General features: G+C 40.7%; 1 protein-coding gene across 1 annotated transcript in view; it reads right to left on the reverse strand.

The window, feature by feature from the left end:
* Window positions 1-15,188, reverse strand: part of LOC124038637 (integrin alpha-9-like) — a 153,587-nt gene that overhangs the window by 89,765 nt on the left and 48,634 nt on the right. The window contains exons 11-14 of the mRNA XM_046354722.1: window positions 14,618-14,712; window positions 10,305-10,395; window positions 7,472-7,517; window positions 1,749-1,903 (exon numbers count right to left, since the gene is read on the reverse strand). Of these exons, the coding sequence (XP_046210678.1) occupies window positions 1,749-1,903; window positions 7,472-7,517; window positions 10,305-10,395; window positions 14,618-14,712 (387 nt within the window). The remainder of the gene's footprint in view (window positions 1-1,748; window positions 1,904-7,471; window positions 7,518-10,304; window positions 10,396-14,617; window positions 14,713-15,188) is intronic.

The raw sequence follows: 15,188 nt of genomic DNA on the forward strand, positions 1-15,188 counted from the left end.
CAGATCCTTGTAACATGGGGCCATGAATTATCATGCTGAAACATGAGGTGATGGCGGATGGATGGCACGACAATGGGCTTCAGGATCTCATTTCAATACATCTGTGAATTACAATTGCAATCGATAAAATGTGATTGTGTTCGTTGTCCGTAGCTTATGCCTGCCATACCATAACCCCACCACCATATGGCACTTTGTTCACAATGTTGACATCAGCAAACTTCTCGCCTACATACACAATATAGTAATAATAATAATAATAATAAAATAATAATAATATAATAATAATAATAATATATGCCATTTAGCAGACGCTTTTATCCAAAGCGACTTACAGTCATGTGTGCATACATTCTACGTATGGGTGGTCCCGGGGATCGAACCCACTACCCTGGCGTTACAAGCGCCATGCTCTACCAACTGAGCTACACAGGACCTACACTTGGTCTGAGTACATTTTCTAGCAACAGCTCTGGTGGACATTCCTGCAGTCATCATGCCAAATACAAGCTCCTTCAAAACTTCAGACATCTGTGGCATTGTGTTGTGTGACAAAACTGCACATTTTAGAGTGGCCTTTTATTGTTCCCAGCACAAGGTTCACCTGTGTAATGATCATGCTGTTTAAATCAGCTTCAAACCTTCAGGTTGGGAGAAATAAGCTTTTTTGTGTGTATGGAACATTTCTGAGATGTTTTATTTCAGCTCATTAAACACGGGACCAACACTTTACATGTTGTGTTTATATTTTTGCTCAATGTACATCCGGTAAAACTGGCTCATTGTTCTATCTGTGCCTGAACAGTCAACCAGAACCACGCCATAACAGTCAACCAGGACCACTCCATAACAGTCAACCAGAACCACTCCATAACAGTCAACCAGGACCACACCATAACAGTCAACCAGGACCACACCATAACAGTCAACCAGGACCACTCCATAACAGTCAACCAGGACCACTCCATAACAGTCAACCAGGACCACGCCATAACAGTCAACCAGGACCACACCATAACAGTCAACCAGGACCACACCATAACAGTCAACCAGGACCACGCCATAACAGTCAACCAGGACCACACCATAACAGTCAACCAGGACCACACCATAACAGTCAACCAGAACCACGCCATAACAGTCAACCAGGACCACGCCATAACAGTCAACCAGGACCACGCCATAACAGTCAACCAGGACCACACCATAACAGTCAACCAGGACCACGCCATAACAGTCAACCAGGACCACGCCATAACAGTCAACCAGGACCACACCATAACAGTCAACCAGGACCACACCATAACAGTCAACCAGAACCACGCCATAACAGTCAACCAGAACCACACCATAACAGTCAACCAGGACCACACCATAACAGTCAACCAGAACCACGCCATAACAGTCAACCAGGACCACACCATAACAGTCAACCAGGACCACTCCATAACAGTCAACCAGAACCACACCATAACAGTCAACGAGGACCACACCATAACAGTCAACCAGGACCACTCCATAACAGTCAACCAGAACCACTCCATAACAGTCAACCAGGACCACTCCATAACAGTCAACCAGGACCACACCATAACAGTCAACCAGGACCACACCATAACAGTCAACCAGGACCACGCCATAACAGTCAACCAGGACCACACCATAACAGTCAACCAGGACCACACCATAACAGTCAACCAGGACCACTACGCTAGAACATAGATGTGTGTTGTTGTATTAGTGCTCACCTATTTGTCCTGGCAGGTGTTTTCCTCTGAAGAGCAGGCAGACTCTTGCGTTGAAACAGTTGAGGTGTTGTGGTCCCTCGTGACACTGAGGCACAGAGATGTTGATGGAGACAGGCAGGTAGATAGACACGTCCACAGTGATCACTGGCCGGGACCTAAACACCAAATATAACATGGTGTCAATGGACCTACAACCAATACAATACAACATAGTGTCAATGGACCTACAACATGGTGTCAATGGACCTACAACCAATACAATACAACATAGTGTCAATGGACCTACAACCAATACAACATAGTGTCAATGGACCTACAACCAATACAACATAGTGTCAATGGACCTACAACCAATACAACATAGTGTCAATGGACCTACAACCAATACAATACAACATAGTGTCAATGGACCTACAACCAATACAATACAACATAGTGTCAATGGACCTACAACCAATACAATACAACATAGTGTCAATGGACCTACAACCAATACAATACAACATAGTGTCAATGGACCTACAACCAATACAACATAGTGTCAATGGACCTACAACCAATACAATACAACATAGTGTCAATGGACCTACAACCAATACAACATTTACATTTAAGTCATATAGTGTCAATGGACCTACAACCAATACAACATAGTGTCAATGGACCTACAACCAATACAATACAACATAGTGTCAATGGACCTACAACCAATACAACATAGTGTCAATGGACCTACAACCAATACAATACAACATAGTGTCAATGGACCTACAACCAATACAATACAACATAGTGTCAATGGACCTACAACCAATACAACATAGTGTCAATGGACCTACAACCAATACAACATAGTGTCAATGGACCTACAACCAATACAACATAGTGTCAATGGACCTACAACCAATACAATACAACATAGTGTCAATGGACCTACAACCAATACAACATAGTGTCAATGGACCTACAACCAATACAATACAACATAGTGTCAATGGACCTACAACCAATACAATACAACATAGTGTCAATGGACCTACAACCAATACAATACAACATGGTGTCAATGGACCTACAACCAATACAATACAACATAGTGTCAATGGACCTACAACCAATACAATACAACATGGTGTCAATGGACCTACAACCAATACAATACAACATAGTGTCAATGGACCTACAACCAATACAATACAACATGGTGTCAATGGACCTACAACCAATACAACATAGTGTCAATGGACCTACAACCAATACAATACAACATAGTGTCAATGGACCTACAACATGGTGTCAATGGACCTACAACCAATACAATACAACATAGTGTCAATGGACCTACAACCAATACAACATAGTGTCAATGGACCTACAACCAATACAACATAGTGTCAATGGACCTACAACCAATACAACATAGTGTCAATGGACCTACAACCAATACAACATAGTGTCAATGGACCTACAACCAATACAATACAACATAGTGTCAATGGACCTACAACCAATACAACATTTACATTTAAGTCATATAGTGTCAATGGACCTACAACCAATACAACATAGTGTCAATGGACCTACAACCAATACAATACAACATAGTGTCAATGGACCTACAACCAATACAATACAACATAGTGTCAATGGACCTACAACCAATACAACATTTACATTTACATTTAAGTCATATAGTGTCAATGGACCTACAACCAATACAACATAGTGTCAATGGACCTACAACCAATACAACATAGTGTCAATGGACCTACAACCAATACAATACAACATAGTGTCAATGGACCTACAACCAATACAATACAACATAGTGTCAATGGACCTACAACCAATACAATACAACATAGTGTCAATGGACCTACAACCAATACAACATAGTGTCAATGGACCTACAACCAATACAACATAGTGTCAATGGACCTACAACCAATACAATACAACATAGTGTCAATGGACCTACAACCAATACAATACAACATAGTGTCAATGGACCTACAACCAATACAATACAACATGGTGTCAATGGACCTATGTTCACAACCACTGTTCCATACAATACAACATAGTGTCAATGGACCTACAACCAATACAATACAACATGGTGTCAATGGACCTACAACCAATACAATACAACATAGTGTCAATGGACCTACAACCAATACAATACAACATGGTGTCAATGGACCTACAACCAATACAACATAGTGTCAATGGACCTACAACCAATACAATACAACATGGTGTCAATGGACCTACAACCAATACAACATAGTGTCAATGGACCTACAACCAATACAATACAACATAGTGTCAATGGACCTACAACCAATACAACATAGTGTCAATGGACCTACAACCAATACAACATAGTGTCAATGGACCTACAACCAATACAACATAGTGTCAATGGACCTACAACCAATACAATACAACATAGTGTCAATGGACCTACAACCAATACAATACAACATAGTGTCAATGGACCTACAACCAATACAACATAGTGTCAATGGACCTACAACCAATACAATACAACATACAACTATGTTCCACTGTATGTGTTTATAGTACTATGTTCCACTGTATGTCTATATATTACTATGTTCCACTGTATGTGTTTATACTACTATGTTCCACTGTATGTGTTTATATTACTATGTTTCACTGTATGTGTTTATACTACTATGTTCCACTGTATGTGTTTATACTACTATGTTCCACTGTATGTGTTTATATTACTATGTTCCACTGTATGTCTATATACTACTATGTTTCACTGTATGTGTTTATACTACTATGTTCCACTGTATGTGTTTATACTACTATGTTCCACTGTATGTCTATATACTACTATGTTCCACTGTATGTCTATATACTACTATGTTCCACTGTATGTCTATATACTACTATGTTCCACTGTATGTGTTTATACTACTATGTTCCACTGTATGTCTATATACTACTATGTTCCACTGTATGTGTTTATACTACTATGTTCCACTGTATGTGTTTATACTACTATGTTCCACTGTATGTCTATATACTACTATGTTCCACTGTATGTCTATATACTACTATGTTCCACTGTATGTGTTTATACTACTATCTTCCACTGTATGTGTTTATAGTAATATGTTCCACTGTGTGTCTATATACTACTATGTTCCACTGTATGTCTATATACTACTATGTTCCACTGTATGTGTTTATACTACTATGTTCCACTGTATGTGTTTATACTACTATGTTCCACTGTATGTCCATATACTACTATGTTCCACTGTATGTCCATATACTACTATGTTCCACTGTATGTGTTTATACTACTATGTTCCACTGTATGTGTTTATACTACTATGTTCCACTGTATGTGTTTATACTACTATGTTCCACTGTATGTCTATATACTACTATGTTCCACTGTATGTGTTTATACTACTATGTTCCACTGTATGTGTTTATACTACTATGTTCCACTGTATGTCTATATACTACTATGTTCCACTGTATGTGTTTATACTACTATGTTCCACTGTATGTCTATATACTACTATGTTCCACTGTATGTCTATATACTACTATGTTCCACTGTATGTGTTTATACTACTATGTTCCACTGTATGTGTTTATACTACTATGTTCCACTGTATGTGTTTATACTACTATGTTCCACTGTATGTGTTTATACTACTATGTTCCACTGTATGTGTTTATACTACTATGTTCCACTGTATGTGTTTATACTACTATGTTCCACTGTATGTGTTTATACTACTATGTTCCACTGTATGTCTATATACTACTATGTTCCACTGTATGTGTTTATACTACTATGTTCCACTGTATGTGTTTATACTACTATGTTCCACTGTATGTCTATATACTACTATGTTCCACTGTATGTGTTTATACTACTATGTTCCACTGTATGTGTTTATACTACTATGTTCCACTGTATGTCTATATACTACTATGTTCCACTGTATGTCTATATACTACTATGTTCCACTGTATGTGTTTATACTACTATGTTCCACTGTATGTTTATACTACTATGTTCCACTGTATGTGTTTATACTACTATGTTCCACTGTATGTGTTTATACTACTATGTTCCACTGTATGTGTTTATACTACTATGTTCCACTGTATGTGTTTATACTACTATGTTCCACTGTATGTCTATATACTACTATGTTCCACTGTATGTGTTTATACTACTATGTTCCACTGTATGTATTTATACTACTATGTTCCACTGTATGTGTTTATACTACTATGTTCCACTGTATGTCTATATACTACTATGTTCCACTGTATGTGTTTATACTACTATGTTCCACTGTATGTGTTTATACTACTATGTTCCACTGTATGTCTATATACTACTATGTTCCACTGTATGTGTTTATACTACTATGTTCCACTGTATGTCTATATACTACTATGTTCCACTGTATGTCTATATACTACTATGTTCCACTGTATGTGTTTCCACTGTATACTACTATGTTCCACTGTATGTGTTTATACTACTATGTTCCACTGTATGTCTATGTTCCACTATATACTACTATGTTCCACTGTATGTCTATATACTACTATGTTCCACTGTATGTCTATATACTACTATGTTCCACTGTATGTCTATATACTACTATGTTCCACTGTGTGTGTTTATATTACTATGTTCCACTGTATGTGTTTATACTACTATGTTCCACTGTATGTGTTTATACTACTATGTTCCACTGTATGTGTTTATACTACTATGTTCCACTGTATGTGTTTATACTACTATGTTCCACTGTATGTCTATATACTACTATGTTCCACTGTATGTGTTTATACTACTATGTTCCACTGTATGTCTATACTGTATGTCTTTATACTACTATGTTCCACTGTATGTGTTTATACTACTATGTTCCACTGTATGTGTTTATACTACTATGTTCCACTGTATGTCTATATACTACTATGTTCCACTGTATGTGTTTATACTACTATGTTCCACTGTATGTGTTTATACTACTATGTTCCACTGTATGTCTATATACTACTATGTTCCACTGTATGTGTTTATACTACTATGTTCCACTGTATGTGTTTATACTACTATGTTCCACTGTATGTGTTTATACTACTATGTTCCACTGTATGTCTATATACTACTATGTTCCACTGTATGTCTATATACTACTATGTTCCACTGTATGTGTTTATACTACTATGTTCCACTGTATGTGTTTATAGTACTATGTTCCACTGTGTGTGTTTATATTACTATGTTCCACTGTATGTGTTTATACTACTATGTTCCACTGTATGTGTTTATACTTCTATGTTCCACTGTATGTGTTTATATTACAAAAAAAAAATATTACTACTATGTTCCACTGTATGTGTTTATACTACTATGTTCCACTGTATGTGTTTATACTACTATGTTCCACTGTATGTCTATATACTACTATGTTCCACTGTATGTCTATATACTACTATGTTCCACTGTATGTCTATATACTACTATGTTCCACTGTATGTGTTTATACTACTATGTTCCACTGTATGTGTTTATACTACTATGTTCCTATATCTACACTAGCATAGTCCCAATTACAATTGAGAAACGTATTGGGCCTGCATTCAAGGTGGTATGCTGGTATGGATATTGGAACAAAGCCTGACTTACAACCACTTACCTCAATAACACCACGCTATCAGCCATAAATGCACCAATGGTAATATCTGCAATGAAAGAACAACCAATGAGCGCAGCAGATTTCTCTCGTTCTTTGAAAATATGGCACGATGCACAAAGGTCATCATTAACAAGTGATGACCTTTGTGGGTCCTCATACCTGTTGTTTTCTGTTCTAGTTCTAAATGTCCACGATTGATGTGGAGCCCAGTAACAGGAGTGTTACTGGCTGACCAGTAACCACTCAGAGTCAGACAGACAGGAGTGTTACTGGCTGACCAGTAACCACTCAGAGTCAGACAGACAGGAGTGTTACTGGCTGACCAGTAACCACTCAGAGTCAGACAGACAGGAGTGTTACTGGCTGACCAGTAACCACTCAGAGTCAGACAGACAGGAGTGTTACTGGCTGACCAGTAACCACTCAGAGTCAGACAGACAGGAGTGTTACTGGCTGACCAGTAACCACTCAGAGTCAGACAGACAGGAGTGTTACTGGCTGACCAGTAACCACTCAGAGTCAGACAGACAGGAGTGTTACTGGCTGACCAGTAACCACTCAGAGTCAGACAGACAGGAGAAGGACTGAACAATGCAACAAAGATCGTTGGACATTCTTTACTTTGTCTGCTGATTCTGAGTTCATTTTATGTATTCATTTCTAAATCTAATCAAGCAGGTACAGTTGAAGTCAGAAGTTTACATACACCTTGGCCAAATATATTTAAACTCAGTTTTTCACAATTCCTGACATTTAATCCCAGTAAAAAAATCCCTGTTTTAGGTCAGTTGGCATCACCACTTTATTTTAAGAATGGGAAATGTCAGAATAAAAATAGAGAATTATTTATTTCAGATTGTATTTCTTTCATCACATTCCCAGTGGGTCAGAAGTTAACAAACACTCAATGTGTATTTGGTAGCATTGCCTTTAAATTGTTTAACTTGGGTCCAACATTTTGGGGAGCCTTCCATAATCCTTCCACAATAAATTGGGTGAATTTTGGCCCATTCCTCCTCACAGAGCTGGTGTAACTGAGTCAGGTTTGTAGGCCTCCTTGCTCGCACAAGCTTTTTCAGTTCTGCCCACAACTGTTCTATAGGATTGAGGTCAGGGCTTTGTGATGGCCACTCCAATTCATTGACTTTGTTGTCCTTAAACCATTTTGCCACAACTTTGGAAGTATGCTTGGGGTCATTGTCCATTTGAAAGACCCATTTGCGACCAAGCATTAACTTCCTGACTGATGTCTTGAGATGTTGCTTCAAGATATCCACATAATTTTCCTAACTCATGATGCCATCTATTTTGTGAAGTGCAACAGTCCGTCCTGCAGCAAAGCACCCCCACAACATGATGCTACCACCGCCTTGCTTCACGGTTGGGATGGTGTTCTTCGGCTTGCAAGCCTCTCCCTTTTTCCTCCAAACATAACGATGGTCATTGTGGCCAAACGGTTCTATTTTTGTTTCATCAGCCCAGAGGACATTTCTCCAAAAAGTACGACCTTTGTCCCTGGATCTTGTCCCTACGATCTTTTTCTGTGGATATAGATAATTTAGCACGTGTTTCCTCCAGGATTTTCACAAGGTCCTTTGCTGTTGTTCTGGGATTGATTTGCACTTTTTGCACCAAAGTACGTTCATCTCTAGGAGACAGAACGCGTCTCCTTCCTGAGTGGTATGACGGCTGCGTGGTCCCATGGTGTTTATACTGGCGTACTATTGTTTGTACAGGTGAATGTGGTACCTTCATGCGTTTGTAAATCTCTCCCAAGGATGAACCAGACTTGTGGAGGTCAACAATTGTTTTCTGAGGTCTTGGCTGATTTATTTTTATTTTCCCATGATGTCAAGCAAAGAGGCACTGAGTTTGAAGGTAGGCCTTGAAATACATCCACAGGTACACCTCCAATTGACTCAAATGATGTCAATTAGCCTATAAGAAGCTTCTAAAGCCATGACATCATTTTCTGGGATTTTCCAAGCCGTTTAAAGGCACAGTCAACTTGGTGTATGTAAACTTCTGACCCACTGAAACTGTGATACAGTGAATTATAAGTGAAATAATCTGTCTATTAAAAATTGTTGGAAAAATTACTTGTGTCATGCACAAAGTAGATGTCCTAACCAACTTGCCAAGCTATAGTTTGTTAACAAGACATTTGTGGTGGTTGAAAAATGAGTTTTAATGATTCCAACTTAAATGTATGTAAACCTCCGGCTTCAACTGTATATAATAACAACATGAAGTTGAGATGTAGGTCCTAGGTGTTCCATTAGCCCTACACCTAGTGTTGGTTATGTTGAGATGTAGGTCCTAGGTGTTTCATTAGCCCTACACCTAGTGTTGGTTATGTTGAGATGTAGGTCCTAGGTGTTTCCTAGGTGTTTCATTAGCCCTACACCTAGTGTTGGTTATGTTGAGATGTAGGTCCTAGGTGTTTCATTAGCCCTACACCTAGTGTTGGTTATGTTGAGATGTAGGTCCTAGGTGTTCCATTAGCCCTACACCTAGTGTTGGTTATGTTGAGATGTAGGTCCTAGGTGTTTCATTAGCCCTACACCTAGTGTTGGTTATGTTGAGATGTAGGTCCTAGGTGTTTCATTAGCCCTACACCTAGTGTTGGCTATGTTGAGATGTAGGTCCTAGGTGTTTCATTAGCCCTACACCTAGTGTTGGTTATGTTGAGATGTAGGTCCTAGGTGTTTCATTAGCCCTACACCTAGTGTTGGTTATGTTGAGATGTAGGTCGTAGGTGTTTCATTAGCCCTACACCTAGTGTTGGCTATGTTGCATCATGTCTGTATTGTACTGTATAATATGACCCTACCTGGATATCCATTGCTGTCCATGTCCACATTGCCAGAGATTGATTGGCCGAACATCTGGAGGGTGGGGTTAATGCTCTGTCCAGACACTCTCTGCAATGAATGATATAAAACGTGAGATAGAACATATACATACATGCAAGCACACACACTGACCTGAAGACCAAACACTGTGAACACATTACTGTAGCAGTAGGGATCAGAGTCATACCATCTAACCGTTTGAAGCACCAGTCTGCTACTATAACAGACCACTGTCTACTACCACTACTATAACAGACCACTGTCTACTACCACTACTATAACAGACCACTGTCTACTACCACTACTATAACAGACCACTGTCTGCTACCACTACTATAACAGACCACTGTCTGCTACCACTACTATAACAGACCACTGTCTACTACCACTACTATAACAGACCACTGTCTAATACCACTACTATAACAGACCACTGTCTACTACCACTACTATAACAGACCACTGTCTGCTACCACTACTAAAACAGACCACTGTCTGCTACCACTACTAAAACAGACCACTGTCTGCTACCACTACTAAAACAGACCACTGTCTGCTACCACTACTAAAACAGACCACTGTCTACTACCACTACTATAACAGACCACTGTCTGCTACCACTACTAAAACAGACCACTGTCTGCTACCACTACTATAACAGACCACTGTCTGCTACCACTACTATAACAGACCACTGTCTGCTACCACTACTAAAACAGACCACTGTCTGCTACCACTACTAAAACAGACCACTGTCTACTACCACTACTAAAACAGACCACTGTCTACTACCACTACTAAAACAGACCACTGTCTACTACCACTACTAAAACAGACCACTGTCTGCTACCACTACTATAACAGACCACTGTCTGCTACCACTACTATAACAGACCACTGTCTGCTACCACTATAAAAACAGACCACTGTCTGCTACCACTATAAAAACAGACCACTGTCTGCTACCACTATAAAAACAGACCACTGTCTGCTACCACTACTATAACAGACCACTGTCTGCTACCACTACTATAACAGACCACTGTCTACTAGCACTACTATAACAGACCACTGTCTGCTACCACTACTAAAACAGACCACTGTCTACTACCACTACTATAACAGACCACTGTCTGCTACCACTACTATAACAGACCACTGTCTGCTACCACTATAAAAACAGACCACTGTCTGCTACCACTACTATAACAGACCACTGTCTACTACCACTACTAAAACAGACCACTGTCTGCTACCACTACTATAACAGACCACTGTCTGCTACCACTACTAAAACAGACCACTGTCTGCTACCACTACTATAACAGACCACTGTCTGCTACCACTACTATAACAGACCACTGTCTGCTACCACTACTATAACAGACCACTGTCTGCTACCACTACTATAACAGACCACTGTCTGCTACCACTACTATAACAGACCACTGTCTGCTACCACTACTAAAACAGACCACTGTCTGCTACCACTACTAAAACAGACCACTGTCTGCTACCACTACTATAACAGACCACTGTCTGCTACCACTACTAAAACAGACCACTGTCTGCTACCACTACTAAAACAGACCACTGTCTGCTACCACTACTAAAACAGACCACTGTCTACTACCACTACTATAACAGACCACTGTCTGCTACCACTACTATAACAGACCACTGTCTGCTACCACTACTATAACAGACAGACCACTACTATAACAGACCACTGTCTGTCTACCACTACTATAACAGACCACTGTCTGCTACCACTACTAAAACAGACCACTGTCTGCTACCACTACTAAAACAGACCACTGTCTGCTACCACTACTAAAACAGACCACTGTCTACAACAGACCACTGTCTGCTACCACTACTAAAACAGACCACTGTCTGCTACCACTACTAAAACAGACCGCTGTCTACTACCACTACTATAACAGACCACTGTCTACTACCACTACTATAACAGACCACTGGCTGCTACCAGTACTATAACAGACCACTGTCTGCTACCACTACTATAACAGACCACTGTCTGCTACCACTACTATAACAGACCACTGTCTGCTACCACTACTATAACAGACCACTGTCTGCTACCACTACTATAACAGACCACTGGCTACTAGCACTACTATAACAGACCACTGGCTGCTACCACTACTATAACAGACCACTGTCTGCTACCACTACTATAACAGACCATTGTCTGCTACCACTACTATAGCAGACCACTGGCTGCTACCACTACTATAACAGACCACTGTCTACTAGCACTACTATAACAGACCACTGGCTGCTACCACTACTATAACAGACCACTGTCTGCTACCACTACTATAACAGACCACTGTCTGCTACCACTACTCAAACAGACCACTGTCTGCTACCACTACTATAACAGACCACTGTCTGCTACCACTACTAAAACAGACCACTGTCTGCTACCACTACTATAACAGACCACTGTCTGCTACCACTACTAAAACAGACCACTGTCTGCTACCACTACTATAACAGACCACTGTCTGCTACCACTACTATAACAGACCACTGTCTGCTACCACTACTATAACAGACCACTGTCTGCTACCACTACTAAAACAGACCACTGTCTGCTACCACTACTCAAACAGACCACTGGCTGCTACCACTACTATAACAGACCACTGTCTGCTACCACTACTAAAACAGACCACTGTCTGCTACCACTACTATAACAGACCACTGTCTGCTACCACTACTAAAACAGACCACTGTCTGCTACCACTACTATAACAGACCACTGTCTGCTACCACTACTATAACAGACCACTGTCTGCTACCACTACTATAACAGACCACTGTCTGCTACCACTACTAAAACAGACCACTGTCTGCTACCACTACTAAAACAGACCACTGTCTGCTACCACTACTAAAACAGACCACTGTCTGCTACCACTACTAAAACAGACCACTGTCTGCTACCACTACTCAAACAGACCACTGGCTGCTACCACTACTATAACAGACCACTGGCACTGTCTGCTACCACTACTAAAACAGACCACTGTCTGCTACCACTACTATAACAGACCACTGTCTGCTACCACTACTAAAACAGACCACTGTCTGCTACCACTACTATAACAGACCACTGTCTGCTACCACTACTATAACAGACCACTGTCTGCTACCACTACTATAACAGACCACTGTCTGCTACCACTACTAAAACAGACCACTGTCTGCTACCACTACTAAAACAGACCACTGTCTGCTACCACTACTAAAACAGACCACTGTCTGCTACCACTACTATAACAGACCACTGTCTACTACCACTACTATAACAGACCACTGGCTGCTACCACTACTATAACAGACCACTGTCTGCTACCACTACTAGAACAGACTGAATAAGGCTAGGGTTGGAGAAGACTATTACATTTCATCTGATACTGTATCTCTGTATCTTTCAGTAGATAAAGCTGATGGACTGCTGATGGACCATACTCCCTATGTAGTGCACTACTTTGACCTGGGACATATTGACTAATGCCATTTGGGACTCACTCTGTATAATGTTTCATGGGGCTAATATCCATTGTGGGGATCCTTTGTTCTGCATTTCCTTCGTTCTGCACTCCTGTGTTTGTGTGAGTGTGTCTTGACATTAGATGAGTACTTTGTACCGGACTACAGGTTAATGAAAACACACTCCTGTGTTTGTGTGAGTGTGTCTTGACATTAGATGAGTACTTTGTACCGGACTACAGGTTAATGAAAACACACTCCTGTGTTTGTGTGAGTGTGTCTTGACATTAGATGAGTACTTTGTACCGGACTACAGGTTAATGAAAACACACTCCTGTGTTTGTGTGAGTGTGTCTTGACATTAGATGAGTACTTTGTACCGGACTACAGGTTAATGAAAGCACACTCCTGTGTGTGTGTGTGTGTGTGTGTGTGTGTGCGTGGGTGCGTGTGTAAAATCTCCTCCCAGGATAACATTACCACCTGGGTCATTATAACACATTGGTCAGAGGTTGCTTCCCAAATGGAACCCTATTCCCTATTCAGTGCACATAGGGCTCTGTTGAAGAGTAGTGCACTATAGGGAATAGGGTGTAATTGTGGATACTGCTGCTGTGTCAACATAGATGTAGCTGTGATCTTATCTTTATTGCTAACATAATACGGTGTGTTTGTGCGCGCTCACTAAACTAGAATTGAAAAACAGATGATGATGCACCCAAGGTGTTGATTACTTGTTGTGTCTAACCATTGAAAGTATCTTTACCATAGAATATTTGGTGACGATTCCTGTGGCATCACCATGGTAAATGTAAACCGCTCCACCGTAGTCATCTTCTTTGGGTGCTCCTATGGCCACATCTAGAGAGAAGGAGAGAGAGAGAGAGGCAGAGAGAGAGAGGCAGAGAGAGAGAGAGGAATAGAGAGAGAGAGGCAGGGAGAGAGAGAGAGGCAGGGAGAGAGAGAGAGAGGCAGAGAGAGAGAGAGAGGAATAGAGAGAGAGAGGCAGGGAGAGAGAGAGGCAGGGAGAGAGAGAGAGGCAGAGAGAGAGAGAGAGGCAGAGAGAGAGAGAGGCAGAGAGAGAGAGAGGCAGGGAGAGAGAGAGGCAGAGAGAGAGAGAGAGGCAGGGAGAGAGAGAGAGGCAGGGAGAGAGAGAGAGAGGCAGAGAGAGAGAGAGAGGCAGAGAGAGAGAGAGAGGAATAGAGAGAGAGGCAGGGAGAGAGAGAGGCAGAGAGAGAGAGAGAGAGGCAGAGAGAGAGAGAGGCAGGGAGAGAGAGAGAGGCAGAGAGAGAGAGAGAGGCAGAGAGAGAGCACATTCAATGTTTTGTCCTAGCACT

Source organism: Oncorhynchus gorbuscha, linkage group LG06 (assembly GCF_021184085.1).
Source record: "Oncorhynchus gorbuscha isolate QuinsamMale2020 ecotype Even-year linkage group LG06, OgorEven_v1.0, whole genome shotgun sequence".
NCBI classification, from domain to species: Eukaryota; Metazoa; Chordata; class Actinopteri; order Salmoniformes; family Salmonidae; genus Oncorhynchus; species Oncorhynchus gorbuscha.